Raw genomic sequence first — 21,127 nt, 5'->3', positions numbered from 1 at the left:
ACTAGGAGAAAAATACATTTACTGAACTTCACTTTAAATAGAGTCAAATGTAAATGGACAAATACTCAAGGCTATTTTAGAAGTAAAAAAAAAAAAGTACAATTTACATGATTAGCCATAAGACTTTACATAAAACTATGGCTTCTAAGAAATGGTCGTGTTTTAATAACCAGAACAAGAGCCCCCAATGTCATCTGTCCCTTTCTATAGAGAAATAAATGCTCTTATAAATGCCAAAAGGAAAATAGAAATATCTTTTTAAATAAAATCTTTAAGGCTGAATGCAGGCTCATTCACTCATTTCGGGTCTCCTCCCAAACAGGCAAACAGCTTCCTCTCTTGCCATTCCCCAGAGATTGCAAAGTAGGCTGGGGTGGGGTTGGGTGGAGAACACATGAAACAAACACTGCCAGTTTCCCCTTCACTTCTTCCTATCTTGATCCCTTCCCAAACCCAAATCCTACCCACGTCTGTCCCTTTATGATAAGTTCACAAAATGCAGTCTTCTGTGGGAACATTGAGGTCATATGCTCAAAATTAGGGAATGATTTTTCTCCCATCCTCAAGGGAATGTTTTTTAAAATTTGAGAGTCTAGTTCTCTAAAAAAAAAAAAAAAACCCTGGTTTGGGATATACAGTAAATGAAGAGGCTGTTTGGGAAGGATTTAGATGGAGAATGAATTTGGGAATATGAGAATGCGTTTTAGGGAAGTAGCAAGATGAGGACGTAGTTAGCTTAGTGTTTGGGTTTTGCAGTCAAATCTCAGAAAAGCAAATTAATCCCTCTGGCCTTAGTTTTCTCCGTTTTGTAAAGGGGTAAATAACTCTTGACGAGTTACTTTGCTTCAACATTAAAAAAAAAAAAATCGATTTTCCATTATCTATTCTGAACGTAAAGATAAAGTTAGAACATTGTCCCTTGTCTATGGACAAGTGAATTGCAGTGAAGATTGATACATAGTATGTGCTCAATAACTATTATTATTATTGCTTGGATTAGAAGAGGGGTGGAGGGAGTAATGAAAGCGACCTGTACACCTTAGAGGTGCTCCGCAATTACTACCAAAGCCCTACAGGATGGAAGTAGAGTGGGGAATTTCAGGAGTTTGGTTACCGCTCTGAGTTTCAGGGGTGTGGAATTCTCCCATATATGGGCCCGACTTCTCAGTATAGAACAGAATAGGATGTTAGGGCTGAGGTCATCTGGTACAGTATTATGCTAATCAAAAATCTTCGCCTCCCGTCACCGTGCTCTCGGCGAGAAACAACACGGTCACACCGGCTTCTCCAATCCGAGCCCTAACCGCGTGACGTCATCGCCCCGCCCCGTTTCCCCAAGGCCCAGGCGGCCAGTCTCTAAGCTCCGGTCCGCGGCACCAGTTCCAGCGGCGCCTGCGCACTGCGCGGCGGGGCGGGGCGGACGCGTGCGCGCGGCGTGGGGGCGGAGCCAGTGCGCACGCATCCCGAGCCCCTTCCCCCGCCCTTTCTCTTCTCGGTTTCCCCGTCAGGCTGCGGGTTCAGTCTGGCGGCTGCTTCCGGTAGGAGCGCGGTGCCGGGAGAGTCGGTCTCAGTTCCTCGTCATGTCCTACGGTCCCTTAGACATGTATCGGAACCCGGGGTCCTCTGGGCCCCAGCTCCGGGACTTCAACAGCATCATACAGACGTGCAGTGGCAACATCCAGCGGATCAGCCAAGCCAGTGAGCTGGGGGACGGGGCTGGGGGGCGGGGGCCGTCCCGGGGCCGGGCCTGGGTGAGGTTGCCGGGATGCGGAGCCCGGCCGAGGCTACGGGCTACGGCCAAAGCCACACCTGAGGGAGTCTCGGGCTCTCCACTGCGGGGGCGGCGGCTGTCATCCTTGAGTGTGTCAGGCCCAGGCTCCCCGAGGGTCCCCAGCCCCAGCTGAAGCTTGAATTTCTTCTCAGGTGTCCTGCCCTCATGATATTGGGGCCGAAGCAGCAGTCCTGACAGCCCTGGGGTGGGAGGGGTGTGTGTGTCATCTCTGGAGTAGTGAGTGAGTTGACTTGGCGCAGTGGTCAGCCGAGTTTTTCCTGTCATTTGCCTTACCCCCACCCACCGCCCTTTCCTCTTTGGCCAGCTTGGATCAGGAGTTGTTTACTGATCTAGACTTTAAGTTTACATTCTGCTCAGCTTTTTGCTCCTTGGAAATCAGCTTTCAGTTAAGGGAAGTGGGGAGTGCATGTATTTGGGTGACTTAATACCCAGCTCTTCCTCTAATGAATTTGGAAATCAGATATAATGACTTGTATTTGAGGAGTGAAATGACTTATGTTTTAATAAAGAGAATTCACCGAAAACATTCCCCTTGACATGGTTTTGTCTTTTGTAGCAAAGATTTGCACATATATTTGGATTTCAAGCGGACGAAGCTTCTGCATTCCTTCCCTATTTAGCTGCTTTTTTGAACAAATCTCATACACAGAGAAGCTCAGGGCCTTGGCCACAATCACACAGGAAGTAAGACATGGTAGAGTTAGTGGTGGATTTCAGAATATCATTGCTTGTCTTAAAACTACTCCCCCATCCCCATCATTGGGTCTGAGTAAGGCTGAGCTGATTGAGACAAATACAGGCAGGTTCTTGTGCCTGAAGATCATTGCAGAGAGCCCTATAATCAGGTTAGTGGCACAACTTTACTTGGAAAGAATGGTGATCAACATCCTTTATTATTGTGTTTTTGTGAGCTTGGCTGTACTCTGTTGATAGAACTCAGTTGGTCCTAAATTATAATTATGTTCTATATATATAAAGAGGGGGAAAGTTTCTGATGAAAAGAGTGTGAGACCAGGTGAATTGGAAGTGGAAGGAAAAATATGTGGCCTGTTAGGATAGAAATTTAAAAACATTAATATGACCACTGATTTGAAAGTGTAGTACTTTGTGTTCCAATGTCTCCTTTTGTGAGGGAGCTGTAGTACCAGTTAGGTCAGGAAGATTCTGGTTCAAGGCTGAAAGTTTATTGTTGAGGCTAAATCTAACCTTAATGTCTGTTTGAGAAATTTTCATTCTACAAATGTTTGTTTGACTATTAGGTATACTCATATTGAGTATAGGAACTGTCATAGCCTGGATTCTTTCAACAGGGAGCCTATGGAGTACTTAACAACTGAAGTATAAAGTTGAAAGGGTTCAGTACTGAAGAATAGGTATAACAACATGGAGTAGGTATTCAGGGGGAAAAGATACCGATTTCACTTGGGAGGGATCTGGGAAACACATTGTGGCATTTGAGCAAGTCTGGAAAGTAGTAGAAAGGATTTGAACTTTTAACAGTGAGGAAGGGAAGAGGAGGGAATAAAATGAACAAGGCATGGTAGTGGGAAAGCATGGGGTGTATATAGAAAAGTAGAGTGATTTAATTTGGCTAGAAGGGATTCTAGAAAGTTGTGGAAAATTGCGTTGGAAAGGTAAGTTGAGGGCAGCCCGGGTGGCTCAGTGGTTTAGCGCTGCCTTTGGCCCAGGGCGTGATCCTGGAGACTTGGGATCGGGTCCCACGTCGGCTTCCTGCATGGAGCCTGCTTCTCCCTCTGCCTGTGTCTCTGCCTCTCTCTTTCTCTCATTAATAAATAAATATTAGGAAAAAAAAAAAAAGGAAAGGTAAGTTGGGGCCCAAACATGAAGGGCTTTAAGCGCTAAACTAAAGGGGGGTGGATTTAGTCTTTTTTTTTTTTTTTTTTTGAGTATTTATTTGTGAGAGAGAAAATGAGTGGAGATGAGGGTGGGAGGAAGGGTCAGAAGGAAAAGCAGACTCTCCACTGAGCAGGGCGCCTGACCCAGGGACCTTGAGACATGAACTGAGCCAAAGGCAGCTACTTAACCAGCTAAGCCACCCAGGAGTCCCTTGGATTTAGTTCTTTAGGAATGTATAAATTGAATTGGAAGGGAAAATCTGGAATTAGAGACACCAGTCAGGAACTGTGAAAATGAAAAGGAAAGAAAGGATAGGCTTCTGTGGTGACAGAATTGATAAGATTTAGCTGTTGGTTGGGTATTGGGCTCAAGGGATTATTGGAGTCAACCATTAATAACACTAATAGCTAACATTTGAGTACATTCTGTGTGCCAGGCAATTTGAAAAGTGCTTCATATGCATTATCTTAATTTTTAAACAACTCCATTTAAGTAATTACCAATATTATTTCTTTTTATAGGTTAGGAAACAGATCGATAAAGTTTGTTTGTTTGTTTGTTTATTTATTTATGATAGTCACACAGGGAGAGAGAGAGACAGAGAGGCAGAGACACAGGCAGAGGGAGAATCAGGCTCCATGCACCGGGAGCCTGATGTGGGATTCGATCTCGGGTCTCCAGGATCGTGCCCTGGGCCAAAGGCAGGCGCCAAACCGCTGCGCCACCCAGGGATCCCAATTGATAGAGTTTAAATAATTACCGAGCAAATAAATGGCAATTTCTGAATTTGAAACCAGATCTGTCTCTTATGACCAATAATTAGCCTTTTTATACTTTTTTTTTTTTTTAAAGATTTTATTTATTTATTCATGATAGACATAGAGTGAGAGGCAGAGACACAGGCAGAGGGAGAAACGGGCTCCATGCCGAGAGCCCGACGCAGGACTCGATCCCGGGACTCCAGGATCATGCCCTGGGCCAAAGGCAGGCGCTAAACCTCTGAGCCACCCAGGGACCCCCTCTTTTTATACTTTTTAATTAATATTATATTTGTAGCAGTTAGCACTTTTTATTTTATTTTATTTTATTTTAATTTTTATTTACTTATAATAGTCACAGAGAGAGAGAGAGAGGCAGAGACACAGGCAGAGGGAGAAGCAGGCTCCATGCACCGGGAGCCCAATGTGGGATTCGATCCCGGGTCTCCAGGATCGCGCCCTGGGCCAAAGGCAGGCTCCAAACCGCTGCGCCACCCAGGGATCCGCAGTTAGCACTTTTAAAAAGTATTTTATTTATTTATTCATGAGAGAGAGAGGCAGAGACCTAGACAGAGGGAGAAGCAGGCTCCATTCAGGGAGCCCGATGTAGGACTCGATCCGGGATCCCGGGATCACACCGTAAGCCAAAGGCAGACGCTCAACCACTGAGGCAGGCATCCGTAAGCCAAAGGCAGACGCTCAACCACTGAGGCAGGCATCCTAGCAGTTAGCACTTCAAGTTACAAGTGACATTTTTTCCTCTCCATAGAAAATTGGGGAATGCCTGAGGCTGTAGAACTTTCTCATGTGGTGTGTCTAACCTCCCCTGCTAGATTGTTATGAAGAAACATGGGGCATGACTTACTCATCTTTATATTTCTAGTACTTATCTCAGTCCCAAATATCTGATAGATTCATACATTTACTATTAACAAATATCCTTTGAACCACCCTCTGTGCGCTGGGATTGGAGTGATGAATAAGACAGACGAAATCATTGCAAGGAGAACATGTGTGTACATATGTGTGTATACACATGTATACATATCCAGTAATGACAAATGGTGTGAACAAAATGGCAGGTTAAGGGGACGGAGGTGAGGAGACACAGAGGGTGGATGTGCTATATTATAGATCAGATGGTTAAGGAAGGGCTGTGTGAAGAGGTGACATTTGAGTAGACTCCTGGCTGAAGTGAGGGAGAAAGCCATGTGAGTAGCTGGAGGAAGGCATTCTAGGCAGAGGGAAGAGCAAGAGCAAAGATCTTAGTGTGTTCTTTTTTTTTTTTTTAAAGAATTTATTTATTTGTTCATGAGAGACACAGAGAGAGGCAGAGACACAGGCAGAGGAAGAAGCAGGTTCCGTGCAGGGAGCCTGATTGGGCCTCGATCCCTGGACTCCAGGACCACACCCCGAGCCCAAGGCAGGCGCTTAAACTGCTGAGCCACCCAGGGATCCGCCCCCCCCCCCCTTTTTTAAAAAGTAGGCTCAGTGCCCAGTGTGGAGCCCAACACAAGGCTTGAACTTACGACCCTGAGATCAAGACCTGAGCTGAGATCAAGAGTCGCATGCTTAACCAACTGAGCCACCCAGGCACCCCTAAAGATTTTATTTTTAAGTAATCTGTATACTCAATGTGGGGGGTCAAACTCACAACCCTGAGATCAAGAGCTGCATGCTCCACCAACTGAGCCTGTCAGGTACCCCCCTTAATGTATTCAAAGAATAGCAAGGAAGCTAGTGTAGCTAGACTGTAGTTAAAGAAGGGGAGCGTAGTAAGAAGAGAAGTTAGGGAGGTAGCCAGGGATCATATCATTTAGAATCTTGATGCTTAATAAATAGTACATTTGAATGAATGAGGTTTTTCTACCATCTTTGAAGTCTTCCTGCCTCGTTCTTGTACTGTGTGGTACCTACCACATCTTGTGACCCTAGGTAGTGTCAGTTGGAATTCTTCTCTTAGGGTTGTTTGATGAGGAATTGGGGATTTGAATTTGCAGGGTAACACTCTACCCTGTTACCATAGGTTAGTGACTTTCCCCAAAATCTTCTCCAAGATGTGACAGGCATACTAAGTATACACTCTGCATGTGAGCTCACAGACATATACCCATGTCCATATAGTCTTGCAAGGACTGTACCCATTGAAAATTTGAGAGAATATTTGTTGTTTTTTTATCTGCTGTTCAGCCACAGATGTGGGTTTGGAATTGCCAAGCATATCAGCTGAAATATGGCAGGGAACCACGTGGGTTGTTACAGATACAGCGAAGGTTGACTGCCTGGTACAGAAAGGGTTGTTATCAGTATGTGTAGGGTACAGAAGAAATATACTTGACTCTGCCTATTATGAAATGGAGGGTCTGGCAAGTATTGCTGTGTCAGATATAGGAAAAAATCTAATAGCCTCCAAGTTATCTCTGAAGAGATTAAAGAACAGCATTTCTTTTCTTTCTTTCTTTCTTTCTTTCTTTCTTTCTTTCTTTCTTTCTTTCTTTCTTTCTTTCTTTCTTCTTTCTTTCTTTCTAGATTTTATTTATTTATTCATGAGAGACAGAGAGAGAGAGAGAGAGAGAGAGAGAGAGAGAGGCACAGACACAAGCAGAGGGAGAAGCAGGCTCCATGCAGGGAGCCCGACATGGAACTCGATTCCAGGTTTCCAGGATCACACCCTGGGCTGAAGGCGGCGCTAAACCACTGAGGCACCCGGGCTGCCCTGCATTTCTGTTCTTTAATGTTACTTATTTATTGCTATGGCTTTTTAAACTAAAAAAATGAAAGACAGTTGAATTTGTAAAGCCAATTATCAGGAAATCCCATGCATTGTTCTTTCAAAGTTATTTTCAGATTTGCCATTTGCTTTTAATTTCTCTGCCATCTCTTAAATCTTCATGATCTCAACATCTGTATCACAGCAGCATACTCTCTGTGTCTCTGTTTCCACTCTTGTTCATCCTGATAATAGTATCAGTGGTATGTCTAAAATTCTGTTTTGATTATATCATTCACCTTCTCAAGAGCCTGCAGTGGCTCTCTCTTGGCTGTTGCATCAGATTGTAACTTTCTACCTTGTTTTCACTCTCATTTTTTTCAAAAAAATATTGTAATTTTAAGATCTCTCTATGCCCAACATGGGGCTCAAACATACAACCCTGAGATCAAAGGTACACTCTACTACCTGAGCCAGCTAGGCACCCCTTACTCTCTGTCATCTTAACACAGATTAGCTGTATTGTCTACTTCTCTTCACCCTTCATTGTAAGCAGGCTGTTTTTCTTAACATCCTTAAACACTGGTTTTTCCTCATTCTGTTCCTCCTTTCATTAATATCTTTACCTAATTCACTAGCTATCTAAATTTACAAATCCTCTGAGTTGTGCTTAAATCCTGTGTCTTGTAATTCTGTATATCTTAGCTTTTGAAAGAAAGTGAAGTCAGAAAGAGATGGGCTTTAGGGTCAGTAGTTCTGTGACTGAGTTCTTGCCCCTCTATGCACTGTTAACCTTGGGCAGGGTATTTCCCCTTTTTGTCTGTAACTCTATCTGTAAAATGAATATAATTTTTTTTAGATTTATTTATGTATTTGAGAGAGAGCCAGAGAGCACAAATGTGTTGTGGGACGATGGTGAGGGGGAGAGAATTCCAAGTAGACCCTCAGCTGAGTGTGGAGCCTGACTTGGAGCTCGGTCCCAGGACCCCAAGATCATGACCTAAGCCAAAATCAAGAGTTGGCCACCAAACCATCTGAGCCACCCAAGTGCTCCATGAATAGAATTGTTAAAATGGGATGTTTGAAAGTAGAGTGACTAGCATATAGGAGACATTCAGTAACTGGTGATACTGAGTCTCTGGCCCCACTATGGTTTAGTGATTAGGTGAGCAGGCTCAGGAGTCAGACTGTCTGGGTTTGAATCTTAGTCTGCTTCTTACTACCTGTGTAAGCATACTGCTTTACTTCTATATTTTTCAATTTCCTCATCTGTAAAGTTCAGTTAAAAATGATACCTACTTTATAGAGTTGTATAGAATTAAATAATTATGTAAAGTGCTTAAAACAGTGCCCGCAACATAGTAAATTTTAAGAAATGTTGATTATTATCCTTTTGTTGTTTTTTCTTTGAATTTGCAAGCACTTTAACTCACAGTTTAGCACTTTTATTCAGTATTCATTAATTTTTTTTTGACCTTGTCATTGTAACCAGAGAGATTACTTTTAGTTTTCTAGGGATAGAGATAGCATGCATTGTATAGTTCTCTTTAGCTCCAGCACCTGGCACAGCAACGGATATGTAGTTGGCATTCAATATGTACTTAATTGATATTATCATTGCTGAGTATATTGTTCTTGGTCTTGAGTTTGATAATTCTAGCTATCCTTAATTGAGTTCTTTTATATTCCAGACGCTGTTCTAAACTTAGCTCCATATTATCTCATTTTATCAGTTAAAAAACTGTATGAGAGTTCTCTTGCTATTCCCATTTTTTTAGGTGAGGAAACTGAGGCACAGAGAAATGAAGCCTTTTGCTCAAGATCAGAAAGCTAAGTTGGGGTGCCCAGCTGGCTTAGTCAATGGAGCAATGGAGCATGCAACACATGATCTTGGCATTGTGAGTTCAAGCCCCACATTGGGCATAGAGCTTACTTTAAAAAAAAAAAAATCATAAAGCTAAGAAGTAGTGGAACCAGGAATAACACACAGGCAGTCTTAATTCAGAGTATGCTCTTAACCATTACATGTTCTGTCTCTGGTAGGGTAAATGGAAGATTGTACTTTTGATATTTAGCACTCATGTTCAGTTTAGTTTAGACCTTATAATATAGTGGCTACTTTTTTAAAGTCAAGTAATTTTCATTGTAGCTATATGAAAACAATATAAACCTGATTTTCAGAGTAGAACAGTGGGATGATTTCGTTGACATAATCACCACATAGGCTATCATTTTCCCATTTGGTATAAATAATGTTTTTTTCTTTGAATTTATTTATTTATTTATTTTTAATATACTATGATGATAATTGCTTTGATATGACTAGACTTTATTTGGATTAAGGTTCATTTGGAGATTCAGGGGTGCCTGGGTGGCTCAGTTGGTTAAGCATCCAACTCTTGATTTCCACTCAGGTCATGGTCTCAAGGTGATAATGTTAGGGTTGTGAGACTGAGCCCTGCATCAGGCTCCATGCTCAGTGCAGAGTCTACTTGATATTCTCTCCCTCTGCCCCCCTCCAAGTAAATAAGTAAGTAAGTAAGTAAATAAATAAATAAATAAATAAATAAATAAATAAAAGCTTTAAAAAGTTTATTTGGGGATTCAGATTCTTCTTAAAGCTGATATCAGCTAAAAGCACACAAAGAGTGTTCAATTTTGAGTAGTTGATAATGTGGATATCAGCTGTAATGTACAATAAATTGATTTGTTTTGTAGTCTTCATAAAAGTTTTAGCCAAGACATGCTTTTAAAAATAGGAGGTCAATGATAGAAATTGAAGCCTAGTTTTAAAAATAACAAAATTGCTTACACAGAATTTTTTTTTTAAGATTTTACTTATTTATTAGAGACACACACGCAGGGAGACAGAGACAGAGAGACAGGCAGAGGGAGAAGCAGGCTCCATGCAGGGAGCCCGACATGGGACTCGATCCCGGGTCTCCAGGATCACGCCCTGGGCTGAAGGTGGTGCTAAACCGCCGAGCCACCCGGGCTGCCTGCTTACACAGAATTTAAGGACTTGTCTTTATGTTTGGCCTAGTCATCTGATTTCCAGGATATATAGCATTTCAGAGACTATTATTTTCATCCAAAATGTTGTAATAAGTCAATATAAGGAAAAGATTTTATTTACTAGAATGCTTATTAGAAAAGGAGTTTTTGGGGATCCCTGGGTGGCGCGGCGGTTTGGCGCCTGCCTTTGGCCCAGGGCGCGATCCTGGAGACCCGGGATCGAATCCCACGTCAGGCTCCCGGTGCATGGAGCCTGCTTCTCCCTCTGCCTGTGTCTCTGCCTCTCTCTCTATCTCTCTGTGACTATCATAAATAAATAAAAATTAAAAAAAAAAAAAAAAAAAAAAGAAAAGAAAAGGAGTTTTTGGGATCTCTGGGTGGTTCGGCGTTTAGCGCCTGCCTTCGGCCCAGGGCATCATCCTGGAGTCCCAGGATCGAATCCCGTATCAGACTCCTTGCATGCTTGGAGCCCGCTTCTCCCTCTGCCTGTGTCTCTGCTTCTCTCTCTCTCTCTGTGTGTGTGTCTCTCTCATGAATAAATAAATAAAAATCTTAAAAAAAAAAAGAAAAGAAAAGGAGTTTTCTCATTAACCAAGTTGACCACAAAACTCTTAGATTCAACCCATTTTTGTAAAAATCTTTCCAAAAAGTATCACTTCACTTCATTGTAAGTACACTCCAGTGAAAATAATTGTGTATGGGAACATTCTGTTCCTTTCTATGTTTTAGGTTTACTAAGGGATACAATTCTTAGATATAAAATAAATGGGTCATCGAGTCATTATTTTTGAATAAATCCCTGGTAGTGGTGGTTATGGAGGGCAGTATACAAAAAGTTCTGTTTCTTTGGATTCCAGTAAAGTAAGATGCTACTGTTCTTATGATTTGAGTTTTGGGGTATCTGATACTTGAATCTTGCTGGAAACTTTTAGGAAAATATCTTAATATTCAGAAATTTAGAAAAAGTTGATGGAGCCTTCGAATAATTCTGGTGTTTAGCTAGCAAATGACCCTATAAATCCCTTTCCCCCACACTTCTGTAACCCCCCCCCCCCACAACACATTCAGGTAACCTCAATAAAGTCAGAAAAGTCTAGATGAAAAAAATTCTCAGCTGAGAATACACAAAGAATAGCTGATTATTTTAAAAAAAGATATATCTATCTGAGCACAAGCAGAGGGAGTGGGAGGCCGAGGGAGAGGGAGAAGCAAGCTCTGTGCAGAGCAGCTGCCTGAAGTGGGGCTCGATCCCAGGACCCTAGGATCATGACCTGAGCCAAAGCCAGTTGCTCAACTGACTGAGCCACCCAGGTGCCCCAAGAATAGCTGATTTTTAATAGATTTTTTCCATGTTCTATAAAATCTCCATTGTTCTCTGGGGTATTTAATAAACTTTTTTTTTTAAGTTTATTTTATTTTATTTTTCAGTAATCTCTACACCCAGTGTGAGGCCCGAAATAACACTGAGATCAAGAGTCACATGCTCTTTCAACTGAGCCAGCCAGGCACTCTGGGTATTTAATAAATTTTCATAGATGATTAATACCTTGATACTTTGACATATCTCTAGAGTTTCTAAGGAGAGTTCTTTATAAAGACAGTCAATAAGATGAGATCTGTTTCCTTGAACTTTTTGTAAGATCTACCTTAATGTGTCTTCGTATATTCAACTAACTATTTTTTGGAGGGGTGTGTGTGTTGTTATACAAATTCAAAAATGAGTAGAATGTGGTCCTGGCCCTCCAGAGGCACATTCTCTGTCCAGTCCCATTTGTACACAGGTGGAACCTCTCTAAGCCAAACTGTGGTTTGCAAAAAACATTCCTTGGTTGCATAGCATCATTCTGGTACTAGAACTTATTTATTGTTAAATTTTAGCATTGAGCAGTAATGGGAGAACGTTTATTCCTCATATAAAGATTTAATGAGGAAAAAAACCTGAATCCCACATACTAAGTATAAAAATAGTAAGTACTCAGTTTACGTTAGTTAAACCTGAATATCACATGTAATTGGTGAAAAGAGACCCAACAATATGAAATGACTTGCTTGGTACCATGCATCTAGTTAGTGGTCAAGTGTGGCTTAGAAGTCAGGTGTCATTATTCTTAGCACATGTTCATTCATATTTCTGCTTTAAAGAAAATGTCGGGATCCCTGGGTGGCGCAGCGGTTTGGCGCCTGCCTTTGGCCCAGGGCGCGATCCTGGAGACCCGGGATCGAATCCCACGTCAGGCTCCCGGTGCATGGAGCCTGCTTCTCCCTCTGCCTGTGTCTCTGCCTCTCTCTCTATCTCTCTGTGACTATCATAAATAAAATTAAAAAAAAATTAAAAAAAAAATCTTAAAAAAAAAAAAGTTTTAAAGAAAATGTCATTAGGGATCCCTGGGTGGTGCAACGGTTTGGCGCCTGCCTTTGGCCCGGGGCGCGATCCTGGAGACCTGGGATCGAATCCCACGTCGGGCTCCTGGTGCATGGAGCCTGCTTCTCCCTCTGCCTATGTCTCTGCTTCTCTCTCTCTCTCACTGTGTGCCTATCATAAATAAATAAAATTAAAAAAAAAATTAATAAAAAAAAAAAAAAAAGAAAATGTCATTAAATAAAAGGAAGGTTAGTTCAACCAACAAGTGATTTATGTACCTATTGGTTGCCTGGCACTCTGCTGGACTCTGGTAAGTACACAGGAATGTTCCCAAAGGTAGGAGGGAAGAGAGTAGGTTAGAGCAAGGACGTCAGACTACCCCATGGCAGAGAGCTATTAAGTTAGGGAGGTAACAGATAAGCAGGGTGGGGCTAAGTGGAACACTGGAATTGAGGCCTGCCCTGTGTCACTACATTCTATTTCCTTAAAGTGTCAGCCTTTTGAGAAAACATAATGTGGCACAAAGAATATAGCCATTGGAATTTGACCTGGGGTTGAGTTCTGGTTATTACGACACTTTGTGGCTTCTTATTTCATTACAATTTGAAGTCCTTGCTCTAGCTTAGAAGGCCCTATTATAATCTGACCTCTCTGCTTCTTCAGCCACTTCTCTTACCCCTCTCTTGCTTGCTCTACCGTAGGCACAGTGGCCTCCTCACTGTTCCTCCTTCAAAAGAAGAACTCTCTCTTGGGACTTTGACTTCCTACTCTGTTAGAAAGCTTCTCTGCCATTTATTTGTATGGCTTGATCTTTCACTTCCTTTAGATCCCTTCTCTGTGTTACATTCTCAGAGAGGTTTTCTCTAACCACATTATGTAAGCTAGTACCATCTGCCCACCCTGGTTTTCCAGCCCTTACCTGAATTTATTTTTCTTTATAGTACTTATCACCACCAGATATATGTTTATTGTCTATCTCTTTTCTTTAAAATGTTAGCTTTTTTTTTTTAAGATTTTATTTATTTATTCGTGAGAGACACACACACAGAGGCAGAGACAGGCTGAGGGAGAAGCAGGCTCCCTGCGGGGAACCTGATGCGGGACTCAATCCCAGGACCCTGGGTCATGACCTGAGCCAAAGGCAGATGCTCAACCACTGAGCCATCCACGTGCCCTAAAATGTTACCTTTTTAAGAGCAGTTGTCTTCTATAGCACAGGACAATGTAGAGTAGGTACTCTGAATGAATGAATGAATGAATGAATGAATGAATGAATGAATGATAGAATGAGTTCTGTAACATTCATGAGCCTCAGTGTGCCCATCTATAATATTGAGATAACAGTGCTTATTTAGGGATGCCTGGGGCTCAGATACCCTCCAACAACCTCTCTGGATCTTTGCCTGTTGACCAACCCAAAAGCTCATCAGATGTAGTTCAAGAGTTTTTATTGTGCTTAATCTAAATCTGCAGTGCCTATCATTCTCCACCCCCACCACCATTTCTCTGAAATCAGTGTGTGGGGCTGAAAGTTCCAGTGTAATCACTTGGTAGCCTCACCCAACTTAAGGCTATCTAGCTCTAACTCACCCTAGGAGCATAAACTCCTTGTGCTCAGAAGTGGCTCCTTGTGGGGCACCTCAGTAGCTCAGTCTGTTAAGCAGTCGACTCTTAGCTTTGGTTCAGGTCATGAGCTCAGGACGCTGGGTTCTAGCCCTGAATGGGGCTCCCTCCTCAGGGGGCAGTCTGCTTGAGGATTCTCGTTTTCCCTCTCCCTCTGCCCCTCCCTGTCACTTGTGCATGTGCACGCTGTCTCTCTCAAATATGTAAGTAAATCTTTTTTTAAAAAGGAAGTCTCTATGAATAACAAAAGACACTCTTATTGTACACAAAATTCCAAGGGTTTTAGGTGCTTTTTGCCAGGAACTGGGGACAAAGACCAAATACATTTTTTATTATATCATGTCAAGTTCCTAGCCCAGTGTCTCTCATGTAATAAATGCTCAATTAATGCTAATGTCTGCCCTCTAATAAATTATTTGTATGGCTAGCCAGTTGATAGCTCTAGTGGTATCCTGATTCCAATTTGAGATAAGAGGGGAAATCCCACAGGTTAGTGATGAAAAATTGTTATTTATATCTTATAGAATGCTGTCTTAGCAAAATGCATTCATTATAAGGCATACATGTTTCTGCAGAACCATGAAGCTAAAAGTAACCCTCACTTAATAAAAATAACTGATATATTTTAGGAAAATGGGTAAAAAGGCAAAATTTTAATCACTTGAACACTGTATTTCCATTATAAAACAAAACAAAGCATGGTCTCAAGATAAAACCATAATTTGAGGTGCTACAAGTTTATATATTTTTGACCTTGGAATTTTTGCTTTGTAACACCCATGATGCAGTAATTTTGGCTAAAGAGAAATAACTTGTACATATTTCTAAGGATTAGGTTGTTCAATTTATTCTTAGTAGAGTCACCTAGCATTCAATTATAAGCTTAATTGTTTATCAGATTTAGAAACTGTTAGCTTGTGAGTGTTTTGGTAAGGTAACTGGTACTTAATAAACTTCAGCTTGCCTTTTTACTACTCTCTTTTTTTTTAAAAGATTTATGTATTTATTTTAGAGAGAGAGAGAGAGAGAGCATGAGTGTGGGGAGGGACAGAAGGAGAGGGAGCTAGAAGCAGACTTCTCGCTAAGTTCAGAGCCCATTGTGGGATTCCATCTCAGGACCCTAAATAAGATCATGACCTGAGCCAAAATTAAGAGTTGGACTCTTAAATGATGCCCCTTGTTTTACTACTCTTGGTGACCAAATTAGGAACAAGGTTATGATTGAACCTCAAATTTTGTTATTTTAAAGAATATCCTATCATAAAGAACTACTAATTTTTAAAGTTCAAAGTTCTAAAAAGTAAAAGTTTATTTTTACTAGATAAGGAAGCATTGTATGTATGTTGTTTCCTTAACATATACACATGATGTTACATAATATCCATCAGTTTCCTCCTCATCTCCCAGTAAGCCAATCATTTGGCAGTCTGATCTCACAAGTGAAATTTGGCCCTTTCCAAGGAGACTGTGTTTTGACTGGAGGAGTCATATACCTATTGTGTTATCTCTTGAAGTTCTGGTGAAACTTGAAGAATATCCTGTTTCCTCTGGGCAAGGAGTATTCTATTATTATTTTCTGTATTCTAGCAACTTGGAATAGGAGATAGTGAATGGTCTTAAAAATCAAGCAAGGGCAACCCCGGTGGCGCAGCAGTTTGGCACCGCCTGCAGCCCAGGGCGTGATTCTAGAGACCCGGGATGGAGTCCCACATCGGGCTCCCTGCATGGTGCCTGCTTCTCCCTCTGCCTGTGTCTCTGCCTCTCTCTCTCTAATAAATAAAATAAAATAAATAAAATCTTTAAAAAAATATTTTTAAAAAAAAGCAAGCAAGCAGGGTACCTGAGTGGCACAGTCAGATGAGCATCTGACTTGGTTTCAGCTCAGGTCGTGATCTCAGACTCATGAGATCAAGCTCTGCGTCAAACCCCATGTCAGACTCCGGGCTCTTCACATTCCTCCCAGAGTCTGCTTGGAATTCTCTCTCCCTCTGCCCCCCACCCCCATATGCACATGTTCTCTCTCTCTCTCTCTCTCACACACACAAATAAATACATTTTTTTAAAAAAAGCAAAGGTCAACAAAAAAATACAACAAAATTCCAACCTCTATAAATGAATGAATGAATGAATGAATGAATGAATGAATCTAGCTCCTTCATCGTTCTGCCAACCAGAAAAAGAACAGAAAGCAGGACACAAAAGAAATAAAAAAGTCAACTACACTTTTAAAAAAGCCCAGAAAGCCCAAAAATATTTAGACTAAGAAAAAAAAAATCAATGCTTTATTTGTGGTGCACAGATCAGTGAGGTACAGGACTATTTATATTCCCAGGCAGGCTGGTGTTAAGAGTGTTTCCCCTTATTGATAGATGATCAGTTCCTCTGGACCTCTGCTTTCCTAGTCCAGGGCTGGAGGCCTAAACATCTAGAATTGAAACATGACCATTTCCAGTCTTAGCAAAGTATATAGGAAAAGACAGAGAATGTTATTTGAATGAAGCCATGTATTTGTAGACAACATAGTTAAAAGAACATGGAGTTCAGTGTATCTGGGATTGAATTTTTGCCCTGTTACTTATTAATTGTGTACCCTTACATAATTAACTTATGTAAATTTAACTTATAGAACTTATTTAAACGTATTTCTTCATCTGCAAAATGAAGATATACTTACTTCAGACTGTTGCTGTGAAAATTAATAAAATAATGTATTAAAGCTCCTAATATAGAAGTTCCTGGCAGGGGCACCTGGGTGATTCAGTCAGTTAAGCACCTGCTTTTGGCTCAGGTCTTGATCCTGGGGTCCTAGAATCAAGCCCCATATTAGGCTCTCTGCTCAGCAGAGTCTGCTTCTCACTCTCCTGCTCATGTTTGTGAGCTCTCTCTCTCTCCCACTCTCTCTCTCAAATAAATAAAATCTTAAAAAGAAAAGTCTCCTGGCACATGGCGGTGCTCACTTAATGGTAATTTATTATTATTTTTTAATGGTAATTTATTATTAATAACAAATGTACATTGTCTTTACCAAAGCGTTTGCTATAGAAAAATTATTGTATATTATGAATTTAAATTTTAATTGTAATGAGTTAGTATTTGGTAGTAAGGCCCTTCCAAAGGTGTTTAAATTTTAAGTCAGCACCATGGGAAACCTGGAAAATTTTGGAAGTTCTTTGGGAATGATGAACAAAACTGCCATCCTCTACTTGGTGACATAATTATCTATAGCAGAGAGGTGAACCTTGTAACTAGTTTTAGAAGGGAATATATATATCAAATTTTTGGTCATAACATGTTTTCTCTTAGTTGCATGAACTTATACAGGATGTGCAGAGAGACTAGTGATCTGAGAATTAGGATGCTCATGATAAATGTATTTTTCTTTTAAATAAATCTTTCCCCCCCCCCTCTTCCCAGCTGCTCAGATAAAGAATTTGATGAGCCAACTAGGAACTAAGCAGGACTCAAGCAAACTACAGGAAAATCTGTGAGTAGCTTCCTAACATGGTTGCGTTCTATGAGGGCCCTTTGAGGACACACCTACTGTCTTTGCTGTGTGGCAGCTTGGGTTTCCAGCCTGTGTAGTCAGAATGACAGGCAGTAGGCCATGAGGTAATAGCTGGATCTAGAAGAGGGGCAACAAAATATATTCATGGGTTGTGATCTCTGCTGCCTTTCAAAATCCTTGAGCTCAGATTCTTTCTTCCCGTGGGCAATTTAGCAGAACACTTTGAGGAAGTAGAGAAGGGAACTCCTACCACTATGAAACTGTATTCTGCCTAAATGAGCCGCCTTGTTGGCACAGGACTCTAGATGATCTGCAGACAACATCTAGTCTAGTGGGATTTCCAACTGTAAATATTAGCAAAACGTATTCAGAATGACATGAGGGGCGTCGGAGGGAGAGGAGAGTGGACTGGTAGTAGGGACTCATAATTCTTTTTATTAGATCCTTCTTGACCCCATTTCTGCTTTTAGAAGTTCTATTCTTCATCTTTAAAGTATCCTGAATGATAATGTTTCCTGTCCTAGACAGTGTGAAGTGAGAGAATGACTTACTACTTGGAGTTTTTTCCAGGGATATGTGAAAAACCTTTGGATGTGTTAGTAATTTCTGGGAGGTACAGGTCCCTGATTGATTCCCTCTTGTTTTTGACTCCCCCCCCCCTTTTTTTTAATCTGGGAGGCCTCTTTGCAGTGGAAAAATAATAATGATTAAGTAGTAGTTTCTCTGTCCTTTCTTTAAAACCTTTGTAGAAATGGCCACAGAGTGGAGGAAACCATGACTAAAAGGGGCTCTTTTGTGTTTCCACTACTTTCCAGTCCCACTGAATACAATGCATATTCTTCCCTCTTTCATTTTCTTCCCCTTATACTCCTTACGTGTTTTTACACAGTACAGGGCTTCTTTGTTTTGGAGGGAAGAGCCAGAAAGTCAAGCATGAAGGACGATAGGGAGCCAAGAATAAAGCTGAAAAAGCTCCAGCTTTAAGCAAGAATGTGGGAGTAGATCTTTGGAGGCTGTTCTCTAGGGTAGAAGCTGTGCTTTTAATGCACATTTCATCCAACTCCCAGTGTCTTAATTCTGTCTCTAGTCAGTGGCCTGTGACAGACAGCAGCTATGCAGAACTGCCAGGCAATTCTACATGAGTTTTGTGAGACCTCAGTGTGTTCAAACTATTAGATTTAGATGTGGGGGCAGTTGTTCTTATATTTCTATCAGAATGGCCAATAGGCATTTATTTTCTCCCCAAGGTTAAAATACCTAATCAGCAGATTTCCACCGAGGCAGGTTCTTTCTGCTGAGTAACATGAAGTGGGTTTGATGGAGTAGTATTTCTAGAATTTTTTTTTGTGAACCTGTGCCTCTGGGAACCCATTCCTTGAGGTACCCCTTTTATTCCTTTCACTGTGAGGCACTCTGAGAACAAGCTGGTACTAACTGTAACAGCTCTCTAGCAGTGGGGATATCCTGAAACATGTCTTTTCTCTCTTAGGCAACAGTTACAGCACTCTACAAATCAGCTCGCCAAGGAAACAAATGAATTACTGAAGGAATTAGGGTCTTTGCCTCTTCCCTTATCTGCTTCAGAACAGGTTGGTATTTTCTGGTGTGTGTGTGTGTGTGTGTGTGTGTGGAAAGGACTTTGTTTTAATGGGAAGGCAATGTGTGAAACAAAAATAACTTGGTCTTTGGTGCTAGGTAGACCTTTTGTGATGCTCAGTTTCCTTATCTGTAATATGCAGTTACGTGACTGTTGTGACAATAGAAAGATTGCATGCACCAGATCTTGCAAAGTGCTGGGAATTTAGTAGGTACTCAGTATCTGCTGCTATTGTTAATAATAACTTACTAACATATTAATAAAATGAGTTTAACTGGTAAAGAAAGTTTGCATCTTTGGGGTTTGGCCAGTAGCTTATGTTTGCAGGCTTGATCCTAGTTTGTTTTGTAGTCAGTTTCTATAAATTACAATAAAATATTTTTGCTTTGTATTTTGTAGTAACTTTCATGTCCCATCATGAGTCATTCATAGGTCTCAGATTGAAGAAGTGCTCAGAGGAAAAGATTTCTCTTTTCAAGTTGTTTTATTCAGCGGTCATTGAAATCCTTTAAAAACACACAATTTTTAACTGGAGTTCATTGTTCTCTTGATGTGCCAGGGCCTTTTCTTCACACGTTCCTGAAGTCTGTATGCCTCCTCCTTTATTGTGGCTTGACCTGGTTTACTTATCATTCATGGTCTATCTCAAATCCTCTCTCTTCCAGAAAAAAAGCCTTCTCCATCTACCTTAGGCTACTGTGATTTCATTTTTCTTTTAGCTTCTCTACTGTTTCTGGAAGTGCTTGACTCATTTTGCTTTTTATTATTGAGTTTTTTTCTGATGATGTTCCATCTCTGATGGCTTTAAAGACAAAGCCTACAAGTTCCCAGTCTGGGTTGTTTTTCATTTTGCAAGTTGTGGCTAGTTGGAACATGAAATAATTTTAGTGTGCTGTGATTATCATTTAAAAAAACAGTAGGAATATCAGAATGTATACCATGTAACAAAGGGAACTATTATGACAGAAAGCTTTCGTTTCATACCTTTGTGTATATATGGTACTAGGTCAAGATGTCACATTTGTACTGCATGCCTCTATCAAAAAAAGTGTGAAAATGCTAGTTTAACCCATACCTGGCAAACTGTTTAGTGAAGCATGTTTAGTGGTTGGAGTTTTGGCGCCCCCTTGCACAAAAGAGAGGAACCAAGACTCTATTATTTGTCGTCTTACAAAGTAGCTACGATAAAAAGTAGTCTTAATGTACTCACCTTTGGCTGTCCATATATGTGCTGTTGTTATTCATGCTGATATTTCACTTAGGGACCAGTTTTCCTTGACATCCAGTATCTCCAATAAAAATTACCCCTTTCAAAAAAAAAAAAATTACCCCTTTCCTCCTCTCAGCTGGGCACTTAAGGAATACACACTTGTGGATGGCTTTAGTAGTAATAAAAAACGAATCTAAGGGTCTTGATGAAAGCAGAGTGTTGAAAGTACTTAAGAATTAAATAATAGCCTAAGCAAAAATAAATAGAAAGTTAAATCTGCTATCAGAGAGAGAGAGAGAGAGAGAGAGAAGGATTTAATGTATTCCAAAATCAAATAGAAGTTATTTTTGTATCATGCATGCTGTCATTCCCTTTCATTATCTTGGATCATTAAGACTATGAAATAGATCTGCAAATAATTCTTTGATTCCTCTCCTCTGTTGTGCTGAGTATCGTTTGCCCTTTTGATTCCTTCTTCATCAGATCAATCTTAGCCTTACCACCATTTTTTTTCTGCTGCTGTCTTTTTTTTTTTTAAGATTTTATTTATTTATTCATGAGAGACACAGACAGAGAGAGGCAGAGACACAGGCAGAGGCAGAAGCAGGCTCTATGCAGGAAGCCCGATGTAGGACTCGATCCCAGGACTCCAGGATCATGCCCTGGGCTGAAGGCAGGCGCTAAACTGCTGAGGCACC

General features: G+C 40.9%; 1 protein-coding gene across 1 annotated transcript in view; it reads left to right on the top strand.

Annotated features, from left to right (window-relative positions):
* The first annotated feature begins 1,467 nt into the window (after positions 1 to 1,467).
* STX12 (syntaxin 12) overlaps positions 1,468 to 21,127 on the top strand; it is a 38,124-nt gene continuing 18,464 nt past the window's right edge. The window contains exons 1-3 of the mRNA XM_041766482.1: positions 1,468 to 1,698; positions 17,532 to 17,601; positions 19,112 to 19,211. Coding sequence (XP_041622416.1) covers positions 1,581 to 1,698; positions 17,532 to 17,601; positions 19,112 to 19,211 — 288 coding nt within the window. The 5' untranslated portion in view covers positions 1,468 to 1,580. The remainder of the gene's footprint in view (positions 1,699 to 17,531; positions 17,602 to 19,111; positions 19,212 to 21,127) is intronic.

Source organism: Vulpes lagopus, chromosome 8 (genome assembly GCF_018345385.1).
Source record: "Vulpes lagopus strain Blue_001 chromosome 8, ASM1834538v1, whole genome shotgun sequence".
NCBI lineage: Eukaryota > Metazoa > Chordata > Mammalia > Carnivora > Canidae > Vulpes > Vulpes lagopus.
The sequence above is the reverse complement of the archived record's forward strand: the minus strand, read 5'-3'. Positions and strand labels throughout refer to the sequence as shown.